Source organism: Amblyomma mixtum, chromosome 2, assembly GCF_055824585.1.
Source record: "Amblyomma mixtum isolate Tamu chromosome 2, ASM5582458v1, whole genome shotgun sequence".
Taxonomy (NCBI): Eukaryota; Metazoa; Arthropoda; class Arachnida; order Ixodida; family Ixodidae; genus Amblyomma; species Amblyomma mixtum.
This window is the reverse complement of record NC_143013.1, coordinates 4,992,644-5,017,142: the sequence shown is the minus strand read 5'-3', so window position 1 is coordinate 5,017,142 and position 24,499 is coordinate 4,992,644. Positions and strand designations below refer to the sequence as shown.

Sequence of the window (24,499 nt, the reverse complement as noted above, 5' to 3'; positions counted from 1 at the left end):
CCGGAGTTGGTAATATTAATTGCGGCTGCTTTATGTGCATATACTTGCGATTATACCTTTTATAACGGAATTACCGAATAGGTGACTCCACAAGCGCTATTTGTTTAAGGCCGCTACAAACACTGAAAAACCGATATTTTTCTAGTGCAGTAAAAAGTTAGTAGCTTTGTTTTAACTTTATTTTTCCGCGCTGTGTTTCACAAACGCGAGAAACTTGTGCATTGTATACGATTTAAAATCGTGCAAAGTAAGGAACTCATTTGGGAGTCGGCAGTTAAGAGAAGAGACCTGCTTAAACGCAGAAAGCTATAAGCTGGTTCGCAAGAACGTTGTTACGAAGCTACTTTCAGTAAAATATATATAGATGGTGAGATAGGTGACCACATTAAAAGTGAAAATTGCAGCATTAGGAGCTACGGGAAGTCAGTGGATATTATAGTTCTTAGTTTCGCTGCACACACACAGCAGAAATCGCACATGCTAACCTGCTAACACTTGCCGCCTTTTAACACAAGCGCCGCATAGATTTTTATTTCGGTCAGCATGAACGGAGGAGCCCAGAAGCACGTAAACATGATCGTAAATAAAACTGGTAGTGTAGCTCTTCCTAGAAAGTAAGTGCAAGCAATGAGAAGCAGCGTGCGTCTACAGTTGCACCATCTTCCAGCTAAAAAAAAAAAAAGAACCAAGTCCACCCGTAGGTTGAACGCCACCTCTGTCATGCACGCGCCTTTACTTTTATCTCGGTGCCAGTCCCGGTTGGTTATGTGTTACCATCAAGTTATCAATTTCTTAGAAAGAAGAAACGTTTTTTTTTCTGTCTAATACTGTCTGTTTTAAAATTGCAGAACGACCAAGCTTGCGGATATTGAAGCGATGTGAATTTGAAGCGATATGAAAGGGAGGATATTGAAGCGAAAGGGAATTCTCGTCTGTATGTGCTGGGAAGCGTAGAAACTGTCCTGAAATACTGCGCACTCTTTCACCGTTTAATTATTCATCAGCGGCGGCCTTTCACGTCCTAATGCCGTTCTCATGTAGTAATATGAATGCTTTGATCGGTTAGGTTTGGTTAGTCAGGAATTCTTTTCTTTCTTTACTACTCTTAATGTTGTGCAGTGGCAATCTGTAGACTGGACTGCGCTTCAGAATGGCGAAGAATGCTAACTATAGATGGTTAAAGAAAGCTTAGTTCTAGTCATGTTATTTAGGTTTTGCTTTGAACGCTGCTTCTGCGTCATAGCTTTCTTATTGTATAATAAAGGGAGTACCTATTGCATTTACTTTTTTTTTCTAATAAGAAATGTCCAACTTGGTCTAACGTCGCTTTTAGTAAAGCAAATAAATTAGTGTGGCAACAAAATGAAGTTTTTCTTGACGACTGCTGGTCCGTTATCATACATGAAATGTATGGTATGCACTTTGATCGCAGTATCTCTTGAAATTGTTTTTGTGTGAGCGTATGGGCAGTAGGCGAAATTCTCCACTATATTGCGTTCTCTTCACCCGCTGTTGTACAAGAGAAGGCTACGTGACTCAAAAAACTGATCATTTCTCATTACATTTCGGTGCTTTAAAGTAACCTAAGCTCGGGTTGGTATAATCAAGTAGTCATGGCCGACGCAGTTTCCTCCCCTTGTTCATAGATGGAAGAAGCCCATAATTGCAAATGATAGTGTATAAGGAACTCACCTTGTTCTGCTCGAGACTATGATTAAAAAATCACTCTGTCCATCACATCCAGCCGCTAAGACACCACTTGTTTTTCGAAGAAAACTGCAGTTGTTCGACAATGGTGGCCTTAAGACTTTGGGAACCGGCAGAAGTCTTTCAGACCAGCGGATATTGGCCTTTATATGCCGTGGCGAATTAAAATCCTTGCTGCAGTACTTCTTTCGCCGTCTTCCCGTTTTCTATTCGCTGAAATAATTTTTTTCTTGCTTCGTGTGAGTGGTAATGATTATTGTTTAGAGAGGCACAACTCAATTTGATGGTAACTGGCAGTTATACTTTGTACTTACTAAATGACTCACTTATTCTTTTTTTTTCATTAATCAGTTGTGCAGGCAAGAGCGCACCATTTGACTGGCGATTAATTTTCACCATTAGGTTTAAGTTTTAAGAAATGAAAAGTATGCGCGCTCTAATATTCGAAATTTTCGAATAGCGAATCAGATGTTGCCTATTTGGTTAGCTGAACTAATTAAAGTACACGCTCAAAAGTTCTCGAATAGTTTTCGAATCAGAGATGCAATAAGTTCGAATTAGGCATGTGGTCTTTTTCTTCATCTGTTGAGCTCCGACGCCGCACAGTATGCTGCCGCAGTCGGAAGGCTCAGATGCACGACTCGGGCGAAGCTTGCGACGTAGCTCAGTATGCTCATGCACGACCCCCTACAGATTGAGCGACGCGGCGGTGGCCAGGAAAGTTTATCAAACCGTGCCTTGCTTCCCGACCACGGAGAAAATGGTTCATACGTAGCTCTCGCCCTTCCCATCTACTGAAATGTGCTGGTTCATCCGCTGTCGTTACTTAAAGGAATCGTTAGTTTTCCCATACGTATGACGTTACAGTCATTCATTTAGCAAGCTAATTCAGTGGTGAATAGCCCCTAGAGGGAATCATAGTTGCGTATTTTGACGTCTATAGCTATAACTCCGTGAAGTAAAGCGCTGTACCTCAACGCCGAGGCCGCTTTTGATGCAGATATTTAAAGTCACGAATATTCATAAATATAATTCATTAGGATTTGGTTCGGATCTGTCACATTATATTCGTATTCGATTAGGATTTTAGGTACAATATTCGTACTCGATTCCGTGTTGCAAAAGTACTATTCATATATAAAAAGCAAGAAACTGCACAAAATTCATTGCACACGTCGAAATCAGAGCTCCCTGAGCTGTTCCACGCTCGGAAAGATTCCTTTACAACAAAAAAAAAGTTGTATAAGAAATGGCGAAACAATTCATTTACGACCACTAATAGAATGGTAGACTCAAAATTAGAGAACTGACTTCGAATAATACTGGTATGACGTGAAGTCCATATCAAATGATCCAGACAATACTGACATAAGCAGCACTTAGATCATTCGGAAAGGAACGAAAAAGATAACGTCATCATTAGGTGCGTTTTGGTGCAATCCATCGTCTCTCATTTTTCCCAACAGAAAGTAACCGTGTATGCCGTTCTCTCAATCTTTTTATAAATGAAGTAATTTTTGTAATAAAAACTTTTCTCAGAAAAGCTCTAGAACCGCTTGGCGCTTATTACTGAGTTTAACGTCTTTCTCCGTCTGGTTTGTGAAGCCCTCAGTCTAGCAAAGTCATTCGCCCGATTGGCCCTGCCTAATTGCTCTCCAAGCCACCACTGGAGATGACAGAAATGTCAGAAGCACAGATCGGCGGTAAATGAGATTGGCGATTTTGCCCCTTGCCAGTTCTTGGTTTTTCCTGCTTGCCGACCTGATGGTTCATGAAATGAAAAAACAAAAAAAGTTACCGTGAGTTTCCCAGTGCGCAGTCTTTGCTGCTTAGACCATTATTAAAGTGTGGGCAATTTCCTGTTGAACCTTCCGGCAGCAGAACTTAACTTTCAACAACAAGGAAGATAGCGAGGCAATATTGCCGAGTTGGCGTGACTTCCGTTGGTAATGATGTTATATACAAGTTTGCAAAATCTCTGTGAAAACACTTGCCTAAGAAAACACCACAAGAGAGCACCGTTCCTGTCTCATACCAGGTAGCGCCCTTTTTTCTTTTTAGTTTATTTCAATCATTCCGTCTCAAATCGAAAACATTAATCAGCGCTGGTAGAAAAGATTCATTCAAAATGACTTCTTCGAAGAAGAGTAATTGCTACCATCTGCTCCTGAACTTTAAGGCTGGGCAGTTTCATCACTTTAGGTGTGCCGCCGAAAGTCCCATCATAATCTAGAGCTCTAAGAAGAAACTGCTTTACAAAGCGCCTGTACAGCTAGCTAGAAAGAAAAAGAACGAAAAAAAAAAAACTGGTTCACAATTTCTAGCGATTTTCTGATTCTTAGAGTAGAACGGTGATAGTCGCTTTTATAATGCCCCTCCCCCCCTCCCCTTCTCTTAAATCTATACAACTTGAGAAGCGTCCACGAAGGGCAGTGGCCCTGTGACTTTACGTAAACATTCCAAGATTACTTCCCTTCCCGACAGTGTACAATAAAGCCATTCTTCAAGAAACTTGACACATGCTGAGGATGGCAGGCAAATTAAAAGGAGGATGGCAGGCCACGAAATTAAACAGCAATTCTGTGTGCAAAGAGGACATGAACCAAATAGCCTATGAAGCCTGGCAGCCACGCTAATGCCACAGGCAGTTATCGATCACCAATTAAATTAACCGTATTGTATGATACTTATAGTTCGACATTGAAGCTTTCACATAAACCCGTGGATATCGGCGCAGTCTTAAACGCTGGTACCAACATTGCAGCGTACGAACCCTGAAATTTTCCGAGCGCGACTTTCATGCCAGCGAAACAGAAAAACATCGCGAGTTTGTAGAAAGAGACCATCAGAATAGAATGCTTAAGTTAAAACTGTAGTGGTTATATTCTGTTACAACATGTGCCGAAAGGATTCACTCTTTATCAGTCTATAGAAGGATCGCTATGCTGGATACGCACTCTGGTGCTCATGAATCATTGTTACCTTGTTTCAAAGTTCACGGAAAAAAATAAATATCATGAGAAGTGAGCCATCAAGAGGCCGAAAGTGTTTACGTAAGCCATTTTAAGATATTCGTTGCTCTAAAGCAAAGAAAACCAATGTCCTATCAAAACATATTTTTTTTTACCAGTGGTATACTTAAGTTCTTCGCTAAGTAACAAAAAATTCTTTCAAAATTTCTAGGAACCAAGTGCGTTACCAGAATAGTTTAGGAAACCTTACACAAGATGTCCTGCTAATTAGTAATCAAGACTAGCAAAAACTACGTTCAATTACCGGAACTTACGAGATGACGGGCTGCTCGAGCAAGAGACTCTAAACAGATGCATGCTTTAAAAATAAATGTTCGGTATATTTGCGTCAAAAGAAAGTACTGGAATGTTGAGACGGAGCAAAATTTCTTTACAGAGTGACAACATTAAATCTTGTTGATAACGGTGTTTGTTAAGGGTTGCTTGCAGTGATATATAATGCGGTGACTTGACGCCGGTTGTCTGTTCCATCATACACTGCGTAGACGTGAATGGCTTTTTTCCAGAAATAAAGCAGTAAGTACAAAAGAATAGACACCAAAGAGGCACTAGAAAAACACGCCACTGAGTTTTCAGTGTCCTCCCCACGCCCTGGGGCTGCTCTCTTAGCAAAATGCGGAATAAACTAGCGTAGCTCTCCTCTCTAATCGGCTCTTCCTCTGCTACAGATTGCCCAGTTGTAAGTCAAGCACCTTCTTAATTAGCGGCATTGTTCGCAGACGTACAAAAGACTTTAGTCACTTCGACTGCCGAGAATAAATCGCGTGCTCTCTCATGTTCACACCCGCTTGCACAGTCGCATACAAGAGTACCGTACGCTGAATGACCGAAGAAAGCAAGTTCGTTCGTTTAACGCTTTCTTCAAATTCTCTCCGGCAGAATGGTCTTTTGCGTGAGCTCCAGCACTCGAAGCCTTGTCGGAACAAAAGATCCGAGCAATTTCCTCCTTTACTTTCCTTCTCTACTTTCCATGTCGCCATTCTCAGACGCTGCGTTAGGGCACGGCGCTAGCGGCGCGAGGTCAACAACCTAGCACTGCCGCGGCGCAGAAAGAAATGGCGGAAACAGAAGCGCCAGACATTATGCAGACGAGGCGGCGTGCTTTTACCGCTGTCGCTCTGGTGACACCGCGCTCTAGCGACTATTACCGCGTATCACGGCTCCTTCCGCATTCCGGACTCATTTGGACGCGTCTAGAGACGCGAAACTCAAAGCTCGTCCGCGTTGCAGCGAGCGAAATGGGAAGCTTCATTTCTTTGTGTTTTGTTTTTTATTGTCCGGTGTCATGGCACTAATGTAAGCACATTTGAGCTGCTCTCGGGAGCTCGCTGTAAGGGTCATTAAAGCCGCGCAGTGCATGTCGATCTGTTCTGCCTTTCCTGTGTACGAGTAAAAAAAAAAATAAATAAACGTTAGAATGCTACAATCGCGAACTCCAAAAAGAACGTAGAAAAAACTATTCGGATAGAAAATAAATTCAGAAATTAACGCCGTAAACGCTACACTCGCTTATTGCGCAGCATTAAAGTAAAGCAAAAATGGCAGTGGTTTAGCTCTGGTTAAACCTGTACGATTTCGAAAGGAACGAGGAGAGAGAGGCGATGGAGAGCGCGCGGCAGCGGCGGCGGCCCTGGCAAGCTAGGCATGCGCCGCTACTGCACATGCGCAACTGGCGAGCGCGGCGGCGGCACCAATGAGTCACCCGCGCAGCGACGGCGGCAGCGCGCCAGCTGTGCACCGTGTGATGTCACTGCTCCCTCGCGCATGCGCATTATGGCCTTTACTCAGCTCCGCGAAATGGCTCGATGACTCGCGTAGTGTAGCTTTCGCAACAATAATTCTACCCCACTGCCTCTGCAGTTGGTGGTTCAAGCTTTATTAAGTGCGTATGAGGAGTCGTAGATAAATTAGCAGCCACATATAATTCAATGTTGCAGGGTTTAGCCGTATACTGGCGGGGTGAAATTGTGGAAACTGAGTAACTTGCGCAAGAAACCGGCGTATTATTAATTTTTCAAAGCTCATCACTGGTATGACATGTCTCATCACTCTTGTACAGCTTAATTTTCAACTCGACTGTTATTGCAACGGCAGTGTTCAAACCAATTGTTAAAAACAGCAGAAGGAATATGAACTTCGACATATTGGCTACGGAGGTACTGATTGTCCATGAGCTAACGGCTCAATAATCGCTACTAACAATCTGTTAAAAGATTCAACTGGCCTGAGCAAATGTCTTTAAAAAACATGTTTGCGAGAGGTTTTTGAATTTGAAATTTAAACAACGCCGGAGCACTTTTGGAGCGATAAAAATTAATGATACAGAAATGGAAAACATTTTTTTTTTTCCAGCCGTCGTTCAAGCGATCTATTTCGACGAATTCTGCTGCATTTGAAAGGGAATATCAAAAAGTAGCAGACGACAAAAGCAGAGTTTCGACTAATGCAGCAGTGCATTAAACCTTATAGGCAAAATCATCAAGTGTTACGGTTTTTCATGGTTTACTTCACAACTAAGTAGCACCATGATGAAAACAGATGTATTCAGTGGAATGCACTGGGAAATGCAGATAGAATAAGAAACAAGAAACTGGCGTTTAAACTTGACTTCTTTATTTGCTTTATTTAGAATGATTGGTTCGGCAACACACACGTGACTGGTGCAATACTTTCAGAGGACGCTTCGTTGATTTATAAAGTTTTCTCCGGTTTTAACTCTCCCACACGAACAACGTGTACAACATTTTGATGCTTATTTTTGTTACAATGCTAATAGTTGTACAAACATGATTCCAAATTTCTCAGATACTAAATTTTCAGGCCCTAAATTAGTATTATGCCTCGATCTGTAACGTGACATACACCACTTAAAAGCCGCGTAATTTAGTGAAGCCTGTCATCGGTGGCATAATTTTTAGCATAGTATGTTGCCGGTTTGTCTATTACATGATTAATTGGGGGAATGTCGCTAATATGCACTCGATTAATTCCAGTACTCGGTTTATGAGAACTGACGTTTTCATTCCGTCAAGATGCAATGTTTTAAAAAGTTTTACCTCAAGGTGGCTCGGCAAATTAAAAGATATTTTAGGTGTTTTTGAAGTTCTAGCCATCGATGGTTGCCTTTAAACCGCATTTGGGTTTGCGCTGCATCGCGCTCTCTATGCACAAGGATTAGTTCGGCCAGAAGAAAAATAATGGAAAATAAAGTGCCCTCCCACACACGCTCTAGGCACAATTTTTTTTTTTTTTGGGGGGGGGGGTTAAGAAAAAAATTAAGAAAAAAGAGTCCCAGCCCGTGACGCTATATACACGGCAAGAGCTCAACCGAGTGGCCATTAGCAGAACTTATGCGTCTTACTTTATCTTCAGCGCACTCTGGCAGCTCTGGTTAAGCTCGCTGATGTAGCCGTGTAACTTTAATGCCGGACTTGGTGCCTCATTAAGGCCGCTTTCTCCGACGCGTCATACGCCCTTCTTGGACACAGTGTATGACTAAGCTTTATCAATCAATCAATCAATCAATCAATCAATCAATCAATCAATCAATCAATCAATCAATCAATCAATCAATCAATCAATCAATCAATCAATCAATCAATCAATCAATCAATCAATCAATCAATCAAATCAATCAATCAATCAATCAATCAATCAATCAATCAATCAATCTTATCACAGGGACCGCAAAACAAAGCGAAGAAGCGTGATTAGACTGCAGTCACATATGTGTCTCGGTTCTAGCATACTAATAAGCACCTGTATGTACCAGCCGCGCCATAGGTGCAGTAAGGAGCCCTCTTGGGAAGCACATGCCATAGCGCCGGAAGAGAAATGAAGAAATATTCTGTAGGCGCAGGCGTACAGCTCTGACGAAAAGAAATTGCCACAAGCGAGGCTCTGCTCATGCAGGAACGAGGAGACACGAGGCGCTCGTGTCGCGCTCCTGTCGCGCGCGCAAAAAAAAAAAAAAAAAAAAACGGCGACGAGATTGCAAGTCCGTTCCAATTACTGTAAAACATGGGAAGTCGGTATAGAACACCCGCTCGCCTGCGCGCGTTGTATTACCGCTTCTCTGCACTGGTTGTTGTCCAGGCGTGTCTGTGCACCAAGTGCGCTTCTTGACTGCTTGTCGGGAGCAGCGGTAAATGCTTCTTAATGCACCGATTGACCGTTGATGACAGTTTAAAACAATCTGAGTGGAAATGTCAGGACTAATTAGAAGCAGCGTTGGTATACGACAGCATAAGAACGCCACCGTATTATCGCAATGCAGTTCAAAATTAGGTGACAGCAAATATTTAATACGAGGTAACGGACTGGTTATCTTGTATTCAATACCAAGTAGCAAATCAACAATTCCGCTCAAAATTTGTTACAAAAATATATTATAACGTATTATACCACAATTACATAATGTACATTATTAGCAGAACTGAAAAGCGAACACAGCAAAACTGCAAACCATATCGTGATGCGCGTGTGTTCTAAACTGAACAGCGATGAAAAGTTACTCCGCTGGGAACGCTTGCGCATTCGAACATCAGTGAAGCGTATATCGCACGTGACCTGGCATCATGTAAAGTGGGCTGCACCTAAAAGGTACATTACGAAAGATAATTGTGCCTTACAGGCTCCTCCCCTCCAGAAGCTAAGTAGGAACAGTCCGGCTAGGCTATAGACAGATACAACCCAAGAACGAAGGCCCATCAGAAATCAATTTTCATGACGCAGTTAAATGTCATGACAAGTTCTATTTTCTAATAAGGGGGTAATTACTCACTGACATCCACCCAAGCGCAGCCTAACGGCTACAAAGGAAAGCTATACAGCTTTCTCAGAAATTTCGTAGTTAAAAGAAAAATTCGTCCTGGTCCGGGGCCAGGACCATGATGAATTTTTCTTTAACGAATTTTCTGGGAAAGCTGTGCAGCTTTCCTTTATAGCCGTATAGCTGCGTTCGGGTGGATGTCAATGAGTAATTACCCCCTTATTACAAATATGCTCCACTTTGGGGGATTCCCCTAAACATTTGACTAAGTTCAATTTTCACGACGCAGTTTTCTTGACGCGACTAAGTCGCGGTGAGTGCCCTTTCATTTGCCACCCACTGCGATTTTACGCTAGCTGGACAAAGGCGATAAACCATGGCGTCATGAGAATCGGTCGACGGTATTAGCCGAAGGGACTTGTTTGATACTCATTAGCCGCTTCGTTGCTGAGTTGCTTCGGACTATAGCTCTTGGTGCCTTCGTGATGTCGCAGCGCCGCGTCTTGTGGATTCCTCCTTCCGGCCGTCCACCAGCTGGGACAATTTCTTTTCGTGCGCCCCGTACTGGTAGTTACACTACATGCGTATGTGAATTTATGCGAGCTCAAGCAGCAGCAGTTGTATAGACATACATGTACCCCCTTGAACGCGCAACACCTGGTGAATGCCACTTCTTCTTTGTACGTGTGTTTGAGGGAGGGGCGGGGAATACCGCATCGCAGGAAAGGTTTGTGGAGAGGTTGAACTCAAAAGACAGTGCATCAAAGCACTAAGACGGTGTTCCCTGAGCTTGATGAGATTTCTGGATCCTACAACAAGTAGAAAACACCCATGCACTTTTCTCCGAAAACAACGCTCAGCGAAGTTATTTTTATTACGCCCACTTGGAAGTTATGTTTCTGCAAAAGTAAGGTATCGAAGATGTCATATCACATGATCCAATTTTTTTAAAGTGCAGCCTCGAAGTTTAATGGGTATACTGAGAGCACGCCGTGCCTCAGGCACAGGCGCATATCTGATCTCTTCATGCGTTCGTAATACCACCGAGCGCGTCGAGAAACGGGATCAGGAAAGTGGAACTCGAATGCCGGCGTTCGGAAGCGTATTCGAACTCTTCCGGTCCTTTCCTCATTAAAGTAGGCACTACGCTTCGTAGCGGAAACTGCGACGTCCGCTTTTCTGGGGCACAACGCTGACGTCGCAGCAGCCCGGCGCTCGCTGAATTTCAGTGTCTGAGTAAATTCACCCGCATCTCTGGCATTCGAAAGACGTCGTGGAAGGCGATACACATGCCTTGTTCTACGCCGCGCTTGCAAATTCGTAAGATGGCCTGTTGGCCTCATTCGCGGTTCTCAATACCGCGCATATCATGCGCATTCCTGTTTGGTAGCTGCTTACGCCTTGCGGAGTAAAATAATCTGGGCTTATAAGTAGTTATGACGGGATGAAACACGTTTTCCAGGAACACTGAAGTCAAGAATGGAAGCTCAGCAAGACCTTTGAAACAAATACCAGGTGTTTTTTTCTTTTACTGTTTACAGATGATTATTTTAAACCCTTCGAGAGATATGCCAGCGCGGTCTGTGCAGGTGGGTTGTACAGCATGGCGGACATTATGCACTTTATAGAGCTCAGTGGTTAAACGATTAATTAACTAAATTTATCTAGTCAATTTTTACCTTTGTTTTTAGGGGCCAACTTTATAATAAGAAATTGAAGACCGTAAGCATAAAAGCTGAGTGCAGTTTCTAAATTTTCTTTATCAGCAATGCATTTCGAAATATTCGGCGTCAAAAATATCTATTTTTGAGCTCGTAAAGTCGGCTTCCCGCAATGCACACTTTTAAAATGTCGCCACTCACATTTCTCATACAGAAAATACGGAAGTCGTTTGCTTATTGTATTCCACAGAAGCAGTTAACTGGATTTCTGCGACTACACTACGTCCAGCGACGCCATTTTAAAAATTGCGCGAAGGCGCCTTTACGAGCTTTTTTAAAAAATGGGTATTTTTGACGTCAGGTATTTCTAAATCCATTGCCAATAAAGGGAATTTAAAAACTGGACTAAACTTCCATGTTGACACCTTCGATTTCTCAATATAATGTTGCCCCTTGAAAACAGAAGTAATAAAGTTGATTAGTTTATTTTAGTTAATTAATAATTTCATCACTTATCTCTATCATGGTCATAACTTCCGCCTTGCTGTACAGTGCACCTACAAAGACGGCACCGACATATCTTTGGCAGGATTTAAAATAACTATCTGCAAACAGTTAAAAAAAACACCCGGTAGATTATAGACGTTTCGTCAGCAAACAGTTGAAGCTTGTACGGCAATCAAAAAGTTTAAAATAATGTTGTAGAAAGTGCAGTAAGTAATGAAGAGAAAACGGATAGGGATAACATTAACACACGGAAAAATATAAGCGTAAGTTGGGAAAGAAATGCAATTTCACGATATTTTTGCGGAAGTAACGCGGAGAGTTGTAATCGAGTGGGCGCCTAAGGATCAAAAAGTAAGACCTTGGACAACAGGGTGTAAGGTAGGAAGATGAGGTCCGGAACTTTGATTCGGTCATGTAGATCACAGTGAGAGGCATTTGTCCTGCATTGAATCTTATCTGGCTAAAGATGTGGATTACGATTATTTAGAGCGTCCACAAATACTGGACTTACTAAGCACTGGTCTATTCTTCACTGGATAAAAAATATTGCCGAAGAAACTAGCTTGTGTTCCGTACGCTGGGCGAGAAAATGGCGAAAAGAAATGGTTCAAACGTTTGCTAAACTAGCTCAGTTATAGGTTCCCCAGTGCTATGGCACATTCGATCTTTGCGCAGTATACCTTCGCGATGCTAGAACACCTTCCGAGGTTCGGAACGCCATTTGAATTTAACTGTAAAAAAAACGGCAAGCAAGTTGCATGTAACTAGGTGCAATTACCAAAACTATAGTATTGTTGAGTACGTATTCTTGAGCAACTAATGGATATTTTATGGAAGAAGCTCTTTATTTGCAGCAGGATGTAGTAAGCTAGGCAAAATCACAACGGACGTATGTGGGGATTTTGAAGAGTTATGGTTTCTGGAAGAAATTTACGGTTTAGCTGATGTATAGGAGCTCCACCACATTAACGAGAGTCACAGTGGAAGGCATAGTAAAAAATAAAGGGAGCAGTTAAGCTCCGCATTTAAGGGTGTGAGGTGATAGCGTTAACGGGTCCCGTCAGCGGTTCCTCTTGCCCACGCAGAGACAATGCTTCCTTTTTTTTCGGAGTCACAATCATTATGGAAAGACCGCGTGACATACATACAAAGCCCCTCTTTAAGCAATCCGTACAAACCTGTCTGCGCTGCCCAGCAGCAGCGCGTCTGACTCGCAACCTAAGAGTGATGGGTTCTATTCGAGACTCATTACCCAAATTTTCTTTCGACGCGATAGCGTTGGAGGCCCCGCTCGCCAGGCAGTTCGGCGTCGGCGTTGTCCGCGTTGTCGGCGTCGTCGTTGTGAGCGAGAAATCACGGGCATGGCTCTGGCAGGTGGTCCCAAAGGGAGGTGGGCCACCTAGGTCATGTAACCTTGCGGCGTCAGCACAACCTGCCTACCGAATAGTGAGCAAACTGTCCACCGAGGCATGTGGCAGTTAGATTAATGACTGGTCGCTTGGAAAGAGCAACCTTGGTCGCACAAGCCCCACAGGTGGCAGCACCTGACATTGCAGGGCAGTGGCGCATCGCTTCACCGCTGCACCACTGCTGCGTCAGGAGTGATATGAGGACTCCCAGGGATCTATGGATGTAAAGCAGAGAATGACCTTCTGCACATATTGGCGTTAACCCATTACGCTATCGCGTCATACCCTTAAGGCGGAGCTTAGGTATCCCCTCCAGTTTTTATTCAGCGCAATTCATCTACTTTGTATACTCAATTACAATTCCTAATGACTTTTGAGTCATGCTGCAACCTTATAATAACCAATTTACTAACGATTTGAGCACTTCTCAAATCCATCGCTCCATGTGCGACGTAGCCATCTTTTCGACCAATCCGGAGATTTCGCCCACGCCTACGACGATGCCGGATTTCGTGCAGCACGGGAGTATTACGCTGTCGCGTAATGTTTGCGTAACAAGATGTTTTCCGCGTGCTGGTAGTTACGCGCATGGTTGAATCTGTTTGCATGTAGATGCAAAAGTTTAACTACTGCAAGTACCGCGTCGTGTCATTAGAAAAAAAAAAATAAAGCCTTCTGGCACTGCCGCCTTCCTAAGTGTATGCAATATGACCCAGCTCCCATACATTTGGTTACCAGAAATCGAGTCCATGCTTGGGAGTAGAGTTGAGTCGAAAAACCTTACTGATTGGAGGGGAACACAGGTTCGCATTGTTGAATCAAAGCAATTGCTATAGTGCGTCCTAATGGGGCAGACTGTCTTCGTTAATCTGTTCTCCTGAGGGCAATGGTTAGCAGGAAAAAAACTAGACATTGAAGTTTTCATCAGTTCTGAGGCTAAGAGCTTTAAAGCTATGTTTTTGGAGTATTCTGAGAAGCCATAATGTATCTTGTATGCTAGCCTTGTTATGTAATTGCTATATTTATTATATGTACTATCGGGGGTCAAAAGCCTCTAGGGTCAACGGCTAGAACAAAATCTCGTAGCTCTGTTATTATCACGTAGCTCGAGGGAGGCGACACTAGTGGAGGTGAAATCCTTACTCACGGGCCTTCATGCATGCCGGTGAAATGAGGTAATCGCAGACGGCCATGACACCTATGCAAACAGATCGCTTTTTACACATCATGGAGGATTTTATTTGTAATAATTCGCTGGGTCTCTATTTCTCAACTCTTTCAGTATTGTCCATGAGACCAGCTTTGATAAGAATTGCTCGCACATTTGTTACTTCTGCCATGTACGCCTTTTTTTTTACGTTACATGCTTTCGACTGAGTGCGATGATTCGTATACTTTTTTTAAAGATTTTTGTGCGCCTCTAAATCAGTTCGTGCAGCAATTTATGGCGTATAACGTGTTTTTGTTTACATTACAAATGTAGCCTATGCACAAAGATTTCGCTTATTTTATTTGCATTCTCGTAATATACGATGTTTAGATCTTATCTATATTTGCAAAATTGCAACTCCTGTCTTGATTTGTGCCTACAGTATGAACAAACAGAAAAAACAAACAAAAAGAAACCAATAAATAAGAATGCATACGTTAGCATTCATTCACTCGTGTGCGTTAAAGCAGTGTCAAACGCAACTGCCCGCTGCCACACTTGCAGTTGGTTCTTCCACGTTACGTACAACACACCGCTATTCGCCACCTTCTCTCTTCGGTGCTCTCTTCTCAGTGGGATTATGCACACGCATAAAGTTCCCGGCCTCCAAAATGCACGTGCAAATGCCATTCTGAACGGTTGTAGTCACAGTACGTATGAAAAGCTTATTTTCTTGAGGAGTAGACAAAGTTTCAGAAGGTGTAATAAAAAATATAAATGGAGTGTTTGCTTGCAATCAATCTCCTCTTAACTTCTGCAGTTCGTGACATCGTCGGCCGAAACCGTGGAACTGAGATTCGCAAAAGCGCCAGTCAAAGAGATCTTCAGCTGGAATGAAGAGTCACAAGTCTCTGCTGATGACTTCTATGTCTTGTTCCTTCAAGAAGCATTTAAAATTAGTGTTTATTTTTTGCTTCAATATGTCACTAAAAGATTTGTTTTTTGTTTATTCAACGAGAATTGTCACGGCAGCCCCACAAAATTGGAAACTAGTCTTCGTACCACTTTCTTCGCTCGCTCTTTTAAAGCGTGCGTTTCATCCGTGGTGTACAGCGGAAGTAAAAATAAAAAAAAAGATCTATGCCACCATTGGGATGCTGGCGAGCTCTTGATGTTCTGTAAAGTCGCATGTAGCCCCTTATAAAACGTTTTTTTTTTTTACCTGCTTTGCCCTGGAGTGCGAAAGCAGTAATAATGGCCGCCCACCTGGTGTCTTGCTGATCACACGCCTTGCTGCTTCACGTGACGCAGAACGGCAGAGAGACGGTAGACGAACAAAATGCAAGTAGAGAACTTATAAACCAAACAAAGTGCCCGTACATTAGAGGGCACTACACCGTAAGAAAAGGGAACGGAAAGGAATGAGGGTAATTGGAATAAGGAACAAGAAAGTAGCTACTAAGCCTTCACAAGGCACGCCGCGTTGCGGGTGAAAGACGCCCGGGGAAGAGTCGCTCGAAGTGATCTGGCAAATTACAGACTTAGCGTCTCTCCCTTATTCAAAAGCTTGTTGCCTAGCGACTTAGCCTCGCACTGGAAAAAAAATCTTAATAGAAACCTTCAAAAGGGGAGGATTTCACGGCCCGTTTCTTTCTACCCGGGGATTACGGAGGAGCGTGTTTGTTCCGCAGTACCCCGGTCGGTCGGCCGTTGCTGTACATACACGACACACACAGACATACACGCACACATCCCGCGGCAGTCTTTCGTTGCAAGCCCGGGGCGCTAGCACACGGGAGCCAGAACCAACGAAATCTCCTGCTCTCCTGCCGGAGGAAAATGCCGAACCGAGATGAGAAAAGGAGTGTGTGGAGAGGAAGAGGGGAGAAAAAGGGAAGTAGGGAAAAAAAGCCATTGACTCTGCAGCACCGGCGCGGCTCAGTCGATCTATACGAGCGGAACTTTTCGCCGTGGCGCCGTTCGGAGTGCGGGCGAACCCTGTAGCGCTGAGGGGCCGTTCCGTCGTCGCTGCTCGCGGGGCTGTGCGGAAAGCGCTATAGCGACGACTACGACGCCGACGAAGACTGGAGGCGCGTTGGCCTCCGCCGAGTCCATTTTGTTCCGCGGCGGAGCAGCCGGGACGGCAAATTGCGCCCAGGAGACTTCGGCGGCATGGCGGGAGCCGAACCTGAGGGTGAAACAAAGGCTGGAAAAAAAAAAAAAACTAGGAAAGAAAAAACAGAATGGTGCTATACGTCGGAAAATCAGGTTCTACTCTAAGGTATTCTCTTCTTGGTTCGGGTTTTAGGTACTGTGTTGGTGTAGGACAGCACGTTATTCAACATAAAAATAGATAGAAAAGAAAAACAGGAAGTAATCAGGGAGATAGGGAAGAGCAGCGATGAAGTAAAACGAGAGTGTGAGCGAATAAGGCAGTCCCCTCGATCCCCTGTCTTTCTCTATACGTGTGGCGCAGTTTAAGTAAAAGCTGTGGACCTGGAAGAAATTGCGCTGGAATGTCTTTGCTTCAGTGTCAATACTTGTTTCCTCGTATCTGGCCTTCGTTACGACATTGGGCCGTTGCGAGTTCAGCCATCGTTTCTTTTTTTTTTTTTGTATACGTTATCAGCCGATTGCGTTTATTCGGAGTTTCATCATTATCATCGCTTTCTCCCGCGCATGGAAGGAAAAAATGAAAGTGGTCTCGAGTCAATAAGTAGGCACTCGAGTGACAAATTAAGCGCATTATTTCTTTTTAGCTATTTACCCGATGTAATGGTTACTTTCATTCGATTCTACTTTGTCTAATTCTGGAAAGATTTGAAAGTGAACACGCGCTTTGTGTTTGGCCTGCTACCGCAAACGAAAAAGCCCTTTTCTTGTCGCCGGTGTTGTTCTCTTTTACTCCGTCCCTGGATCGCAATTTTCTCTTCGCTGCGCTTTTTCTTCCTTTAGCCGTGCAGTAGTCGTCTCGGCGCAAACTCTGGGGAACTGGCTTCTATCTGCGCAGTTCTCCGAGCGATAAGTTGGCATACCCTCGGCAGCGAGAAAGCAGGGGACGGAGCCGTAAACTCTCGGCGTTTGAAGCTTATTTTCTCTTCCTTCTCGACTCGTATTTCATTTCGCACTGCGCCGGCGATCGTCTACGACGTTAGTTCCTTCCTATATACACCTGCAAATCGTTTCAAAGTGGCGCCAGATTTATTGCTGCCGCCGTTCAACGTCCCCCGCGTTCAACGGAAGCCAGTAATTGAAGTTTATTAATGGTCCTGGGCGCTCTCACAGATAAACGTTTCAACTTTTGTGCATTTAGTTTAGTTTCTTTTTTTCACTAGGATAGGTAGAGCTCTCCTCGATTGCTTAGACTTCGCATCTACTGTTGTCGGTTTTGATTCGCTTGTTTTCTCTTTGCTACCTAGCTTTGCCTCAGCCCCCCACCCCACGGCCAGTTAGGGTTGATTTATAATTTCGTAAGAAGAAGTTATTTCATTGATTTCGCTTAGTCCGGAGAACGAAAAAGAAAGAGCGTGGTTGGACAGGTACCCTGCGGCAGACTGTTTAGCTGTATAAGGACCATTCGTGTAGTTTTTGAAGCGTATAAAACTTTTGTTTAATAGTGTTGTTCACAGTGAGGAATTATTGGAGCGGCTGAGTCTCCTCTTCGCAATAGAAGCATATAACTAAAATGATTATGGGACGCACCGGCTGACCTGCTGCTTTGCGCACTTAGTGCGGAAGTTATTGGCTTAGAAAAGCCGGTTAGGAACCTGGAGTTGGTCAAGCGCTGGATTTTTGCTCTTTGTGTTTACAGTAGCAAATTGCTCCGACAGGACACCTAGAGGAAGATACAAAGCGGGAGGAGGCCGAAGACCTCAAAACAAGATCAGGAAACTTGAAATAGGAGTTTCTGCAATGGTTAGGGCGGTCAAAAGAGACCCACTTTTCCGTGAACGACTTCAGTGAAAGACGGCTTACGATAGAAGCTTAGTGTGATTGCTGTAAAGCTCACGAATAGTTTCTTAAATAATCTTGACTTGATGCTGGATGAAGCTAATGCACTGACCAATCACGCAGGAAACAAATAAAAGAAAAAAAGAAAAAAAAAAGCCGAGCATCTGCCCTGAGCCCAATTCATCTCACCAGACCGGAGAAGACGACTAAGCAAGCCCCTTTTGCAAATGCGGTCATCGGATCTCAGCTGCTAGCGGAAAGGAATACGTGCAGGATAGATGCACAAAGGTTTTCATAACTTGTCAAGAATAAATACGACTTACTGTAGCGAAGAAAATTATCGAGCCCAAGCCAATGAAGATTAGTTAAAGCAGCCATAATACTTGCACTTACATGAAATGTGACTAAGCTACTTCCGAAAACGAAAATGAGCAATAAATGAGTGCAACGTCATCCAAAAATAGTTTTTGCCGTGCTGATCCCATGAATTCTATTCAACATAAACTCATCATCAGCATTTTATTTACGTAACGCAAGATCCTGCTGGCTCCCCACACTTTGGGCAGTAATGAAATATGGCATAAAGTACTTTGTACAGCAAGATTCTACTAGAAAGCCCATGCGCAACGAAGTAAGGCATGAAGCCTTAGCAAAAATTATATAGAGAAAGGAAGACAATTTGTGCACTGCATTAATTATTAGGAATATGTTATAGTTAGTTAGCGTGACAAGTCGGGCTAGCTGGCACGTATTTATATTAAAGAGCGCGGCAAGACAACGGCGAAAGTTAAGACGAAGGCGGATTCAGGATAGACTATACAAAACAACATGGCAGGGCGAAACGAAACAATAGTAAAAACTCATCAGAAAGACATAACTTTGAAATTATAAGCAATTGAAGCAAACATAAATCAACCAGTCACTCAGTGCATGATTCAATCAAATGTTCATTGTTTATTTAAATTTAATTTAGATAACGATAGCCAGGAGGGCCGAGAGTAGAACTGGGAGGGGGGTACCTTGTATAAGTTAATCACAATCCACTTCAAGAACATAAGCGAAATATGTTGCAGCGTTAAGCTCATTATTCCTCAAATCGAAGAAGGCGACCAACAACACGAAGAAGGGAACAAAGCGGCTGGTTCCTGCAAACGAGCTATAAACTTAATATTGTACGCAAAAAACTACGTTTCTGTTGGCTTTTGAGAATTTTTGTTCTCTAGAATAGCGAATATAATTCTCCCAGTTTTTCACTAGTAGAATACGAGTAGGTCTTACATGATAGAGCCTTTCTAAAACATGAATATCAAAATCTCTCTTGCGAAACTTCAAGAAATGCTTTCAGTTTGAGAGACATGACACTGAGAAAAATGGTGCGCCCTTGCACCCTCGGACCACTAAATAGATAGTTCGTGTTATACTTTGCTTACTTTGTAGAATACGAGGAGGTACCCAAAAGAATCCGAACTAATTTTTTGAATCGGCAGAGCTTCAGTGATACCGCGTTTTGCCACTAGGAGCGCATGGAACGAACATTCCATAGTCAGTAAGCCGAGTGCCGTCGCTAAAGGAGGTCAAACCAGTTTAGGCAGAGTTTTAGAGTGACGGCTATTTTGTGTGAGTGTAATTTTTGCAATGACTGATTTTCGTGAACAGCGTGCGCCGGTGAAATTCTGATTTTTTTCTCAGAAAAAGTGGAACGGAAACTCTTGAAATATTCAGAAAGACGTTCAAGGATGATGCTATGGGGACAACTCAAGTGTTCCTGAATCAAAGCAACAATCATGTCAATGGAAAACTTCAAATTCACCTCGCCTCGAGAAATCTCGTCAGGTGAAACCAAACCTCAAAACAATGTTGATTTGTTTTTTCGACGTGAGAGGAGTCGTCCATTCAGAATTTGTTCCGCAGGGTCAGACAGTTAACCAGGCTTTCCACTTGGATGTTTTGAAAAGATTGGGCAACAGTGTGCGGTGGAAGCGGCCTGATTTGTGGCAGACGGGTGACTGGTTTTTCCACCATGGCAATGCCCCTGCTCACACGGCCCTGTCTGTACGACAATTTTGCACCAAAAATGGCATGACCCTTCTTCCTCAACCCTTATACTCACCCGACCTTGCCCCGTGCTACTTTCTTTGTTTCGTAGAATGAAAAGACAGGTTAATGGAAAGCGCTTCGCTGATGTTGCTGAGGTAAAGAAGAAACGACGGCGGGACTGTCAAGCATCACAAAAGATGAATTTAAACAATGTTTTGAAAAATGGAATGAAAGATTCGACAAACGTATCATTGCAAGCGGAGAGTACTTTGAAAGAGATTGAAGGTATGTGCTTAAAGTGTGAACAAATAAGGTCAAACAAAAATAAGTTCGGTTTCTTTTGGGTACCCCCTCGTAAGCTTAATACAGAGAATTTTTACTCATCTAGACAATTTAGAATATGTGTTCGTCATTCCTGCGGCGAAAATATATTCTCATAGCCAGTATTGTTGAATGTTAGTGCTCTCTCTTGTCACGTGATATGAACTGTTACTTTTCTGTTCACATGTAAAAGGGGCTACTTATGTTTCTTGCTTTATACACTGCGTTTCCATGTACTGATGTATTTTTATACCCTGTTGTTGCCGTCAGTTTCGCTGTATTGCCACATCTTCCAGGCTTTCTGAGGCTCTAGTCAAGCTGTTTCTTCAGCTTTTAGCCCGATTTCCTTTTTTGCAAAAAATGAAATTGAAAGTGAAACATGAATAATTTATCACTGACGACACAACTACTTTTAATAGTGTGTGGTTTATAGGCCGGAATTTCGCTGTTCGGTTTGACTACAGTGCTCGGTTTAGTTTTTTTTTTCACTTCTCGTTAAATAAGCTTTGACGAACCTGTTGTTGAATTGGGAGCGCGAAAAACCTTGAAGCCAGGGCTGAAACCTGCTCGAAGTAAATGAAAACTTGCATTTCTTGTTCGAAAGCAATCCGTAACATGTGCAGAGGCAAGGACAAATCAGTCTGCCTGATTTCGAATAAATGTTTTTTCTAAAGCTCACCGCTTTTCACTGTAGTAATGGGCTCATTAAAGAACGCTGGGAAGGAAGCCATGCCAGCTAAAGCTGTCCGACGTTTCCACCTCTAGTTACCGTAAGAACAAAACATTACTAACAGCAAAACAGCAAGTTTGGGATTTCGCATTTCAGCTTTTAATCGTCCTTGTGCGTTGTCGCCCTCTGTAAAGGACTCAGCGGCCCCGTTTGACTCACGGATGGTGACCTGGGGATTTAGCGACGAATTAATCCCCTCCTTTCCGAGAGATTTACAAATATTTCCTTTGTGCTATTTCACGCTACCGAATGCAATAAAGCGGGATGCAAAGGGCGTGTAGCTCGTGCGCTACGCCTTGTTTTCGTTGAGCAAGGCTTTGTTCAAATCTTCACTGTGGGTGGCACAGCCAGAAACAGGCGAAAGAACAAAGCAAAGAGACACCAAAGACGACCGCTCGTGTGTGGTGTGTCTTTTCTTCTTTTGTCTGTCAGCGTTCGTCAGTGAAGTCCCTTTCTTTTGTTCTTTAGTCTGTTTCGGGCTGTACCACCTGCAACGAACTATTTATTACCAACTCTCCCAGCCATCCATCCTTCTTCAGTTTGTTCAAATCCTTGGTTCTGTTGTTCCTTCCATTACGCAACTACTGATTTGGATTTCATTTAAAGCTGTAACGTCGCATTCTTCTAATGAAAATTTGGAGATGATGGATACGGAGTACACCATACCTAACTTTGCGAATCTTATATTTAGTCTCATCGGAGCGGTGCAGCGAGTTTAGAGTTAGACATGGGGTGTCCACTAATCAGGATGTGCACTCACGAAGCTGTAATCTTTCAAGAATTCTTAAAGGGTGGTAGGCAGCGTGGGTTCGCTGTTTTATTCCGACAAGAAGAAAAGCTTCTGTAGGCGCCAGCATCTTGCGTACAGATCTAAATACACAAAGCGCAAGACAACAGCCAGCCGCTTCCACAACGCGTTTAATGTGATGACATTAAATATTCATCAGGCAGAGAAATGTGCCAAAAATGCGCCCATTAGCTGGATGGAAATTACATCACCAGATTGGATAATTCGCAGAGGCCTGGAGTAAAGTGACGTTATTTTCGTAAACGTGTCAAGAGCTTCTATGTGGCATTGCCAATGCATAAGGTAATTAAGTGACCCTTTGAATTTTTGTTCATGATTTACCCGAATACTACTTGCATGTTTCGAGCGCCAGCCTATAAGGCTATCAAAACATGCACGCAGCTTTATGGATTCTCTGTGCCCTGGCGTTGACATTCGTGAATAGCACGCGTGAGAGCGATATGACAGCCACGTCGTTTCATTGACTGCCATCAAAGGTATGCCAAAACAATGCTTTTAATTTCAAAGGAGTTCGATCAGTTGCCTCGCTGGCTGATTAAGGTGGGGAGGGGACGTTATAGATATATTAATGTGCAATGATGCTCACTGCGCGGGTCTTTTTCTGTCACTAAGAAGGGTATGAATGTTCCAGGTGGCTGCTAAGTTTGTTTCAGTTAGCAACGGTATATTGTGTTTATCCTGGCTGCAAACAAAGCAGCAGAGTTAGAAAAACAGACATGCAAAGATCTAAAAAACCTTCTCAGCCACGACCACTCTGGCGGAAAAAAAAAAAAAAAATATATATATATATATATATAGAGAGAGAGAGAGAACGAGAGCCTGAAGTGCTTGGTTGCTTAAAAGTGTGCATTATTCTTTAAAGAAAAGAAATACTTATTAATATTTCTCACATGTTTCGATCTTGCAATATTTCGTGAGAGGAGGAGGATTCCACAAAAACGGGCAGAAAAACTGTAGAAAAAGCAACAAATATAATAAGCAATAATATACAATTTCAAATGCCAAGAAGCTAGAAAAGCATGTAAGAGCCCGTTTGGTATTGAACACACATTGGGTATAGGGCCATTATGAATAAGCAGCATGTTACGGAACCAACTTACTCATAAAAAACGTTACCAGCAGATTTGACTTTCGTCATGTTTTCAGTGGAGGCCTCGACACCAATTTCGTTAAACGTGCAATGTAATCTTCGAGGAAATAAGAGTGCAGCCAGATTTTGCAAAGTTTACGCAACTACTCCTTGTAATGCCATTGCCCTGTATTTTTATTTTTCCATTCTACGTCACGCTTAATGCCACAGGAGGCCTGTTCGAGACCAAAGATGATGCCATCCTTTTCCAAGCGGCCGTGGATGTGATCAACCAGGACTCGACCATAAACATGGAGCCGGACCTGCTTCCGCTGGTCGAGCTGCTTCCGGAGGACGACAGCTACGAAGCGGTCAGGGACAGTGAGTACGCGCCGCCTGTTAAGGCGAAAGCCTTTTGTGGCTCATACTGTAGTAGTTAGCAGAGGGTGTCACACCTTTGGCAGCGTACTAACTCCGGAAATAAAAAGTTAGGAGAAAACAAATGGTTGCTTCAGATCCAGGAGAAAAAAAATGAACCTAGAAGTAACGTTTGATGACTGCAGAGATATTAGTTGATTAATTATAGTCACAAATGTGAAAATTGCGGCGAAATAACGCAGACGTCGATATGGCCACGGCCACTGTGGGACGTCACATCCACCGGAAGTCATCACGGCATAGTGAAAATTGTCACAGAATGGCCGGAAAAACGCTGAATTTGTGTCAAATCGGATAGAAAAATGTGTGATTAAGCGTAATTAACACTTAAGATCCCCGAAAGAAGTAAATTTGGGTATTGATATAGCGACGGGAACGGTGTGACGTCACATCCACCGGAAGTCGTCACGGCATAGTATCCTCGCCTTTCGCCTCTCAACACTTTAGTTGCCAAAGTGTCCTGGCAATTTTTATTCTCGTTAACTCATAGTCTACAAATGCAAAATAAATATGTCACTGTTTACAAGAACAGATCTCGCACTACACATTTCGTTCTGAGGTCTGAATTGCCCACTGAGCAGCAACTGGTCGTGTTTCAGGAGACGTGACGAAAGTAATATAGCTATTCAGATTAAGTAAAGGTGTAATGTAATTAAGGTTGGGAGCCATTTCAAGCGCGCCTTCATTGTGCGCCTACTGTTTCAATGCGCACATTTCTTTCTTTGGGGGGGGGGGGGGGGGGGAGTGCGGGGAGGAATTGTGGGGGCGAGCTTATCTTCCCCGATTTGCTTATTTGTTTGCTTGTTTATGCATTTATTCAATTAAATTTACGTGAAGTTAAAATGAGGCAGTGCTGTGTATTATGTGACTTCTGAAAGATTTTCACGTGAAATGAAGAGACTGAATGA

At 43.2% G+C, this 24,499-nt stretch overlaps 1 protein-coding gene across 1 annotated transcript in view; it reads left to right on the top strand.

Moving 5' to 3' along the window:
* Positions 1–24,499, top strand: part of LOC149358279 (glutamate receptor ionotropic, kainate 2-like) — a 99,892-nt gene that overhangs the window by 8,272 nt on the left and 67,121 nt on the right. The window contains exon 2 of the mRNA XM_089570309.1: positions 23,385–23,534. Coding sequence (XP_089426435.1) covers positions 23,385–23,534 — 150 coding nt within the window. The remainder of the gene's footprint in view (positions 1–23,384; positions 23,535–24,499) is intronic.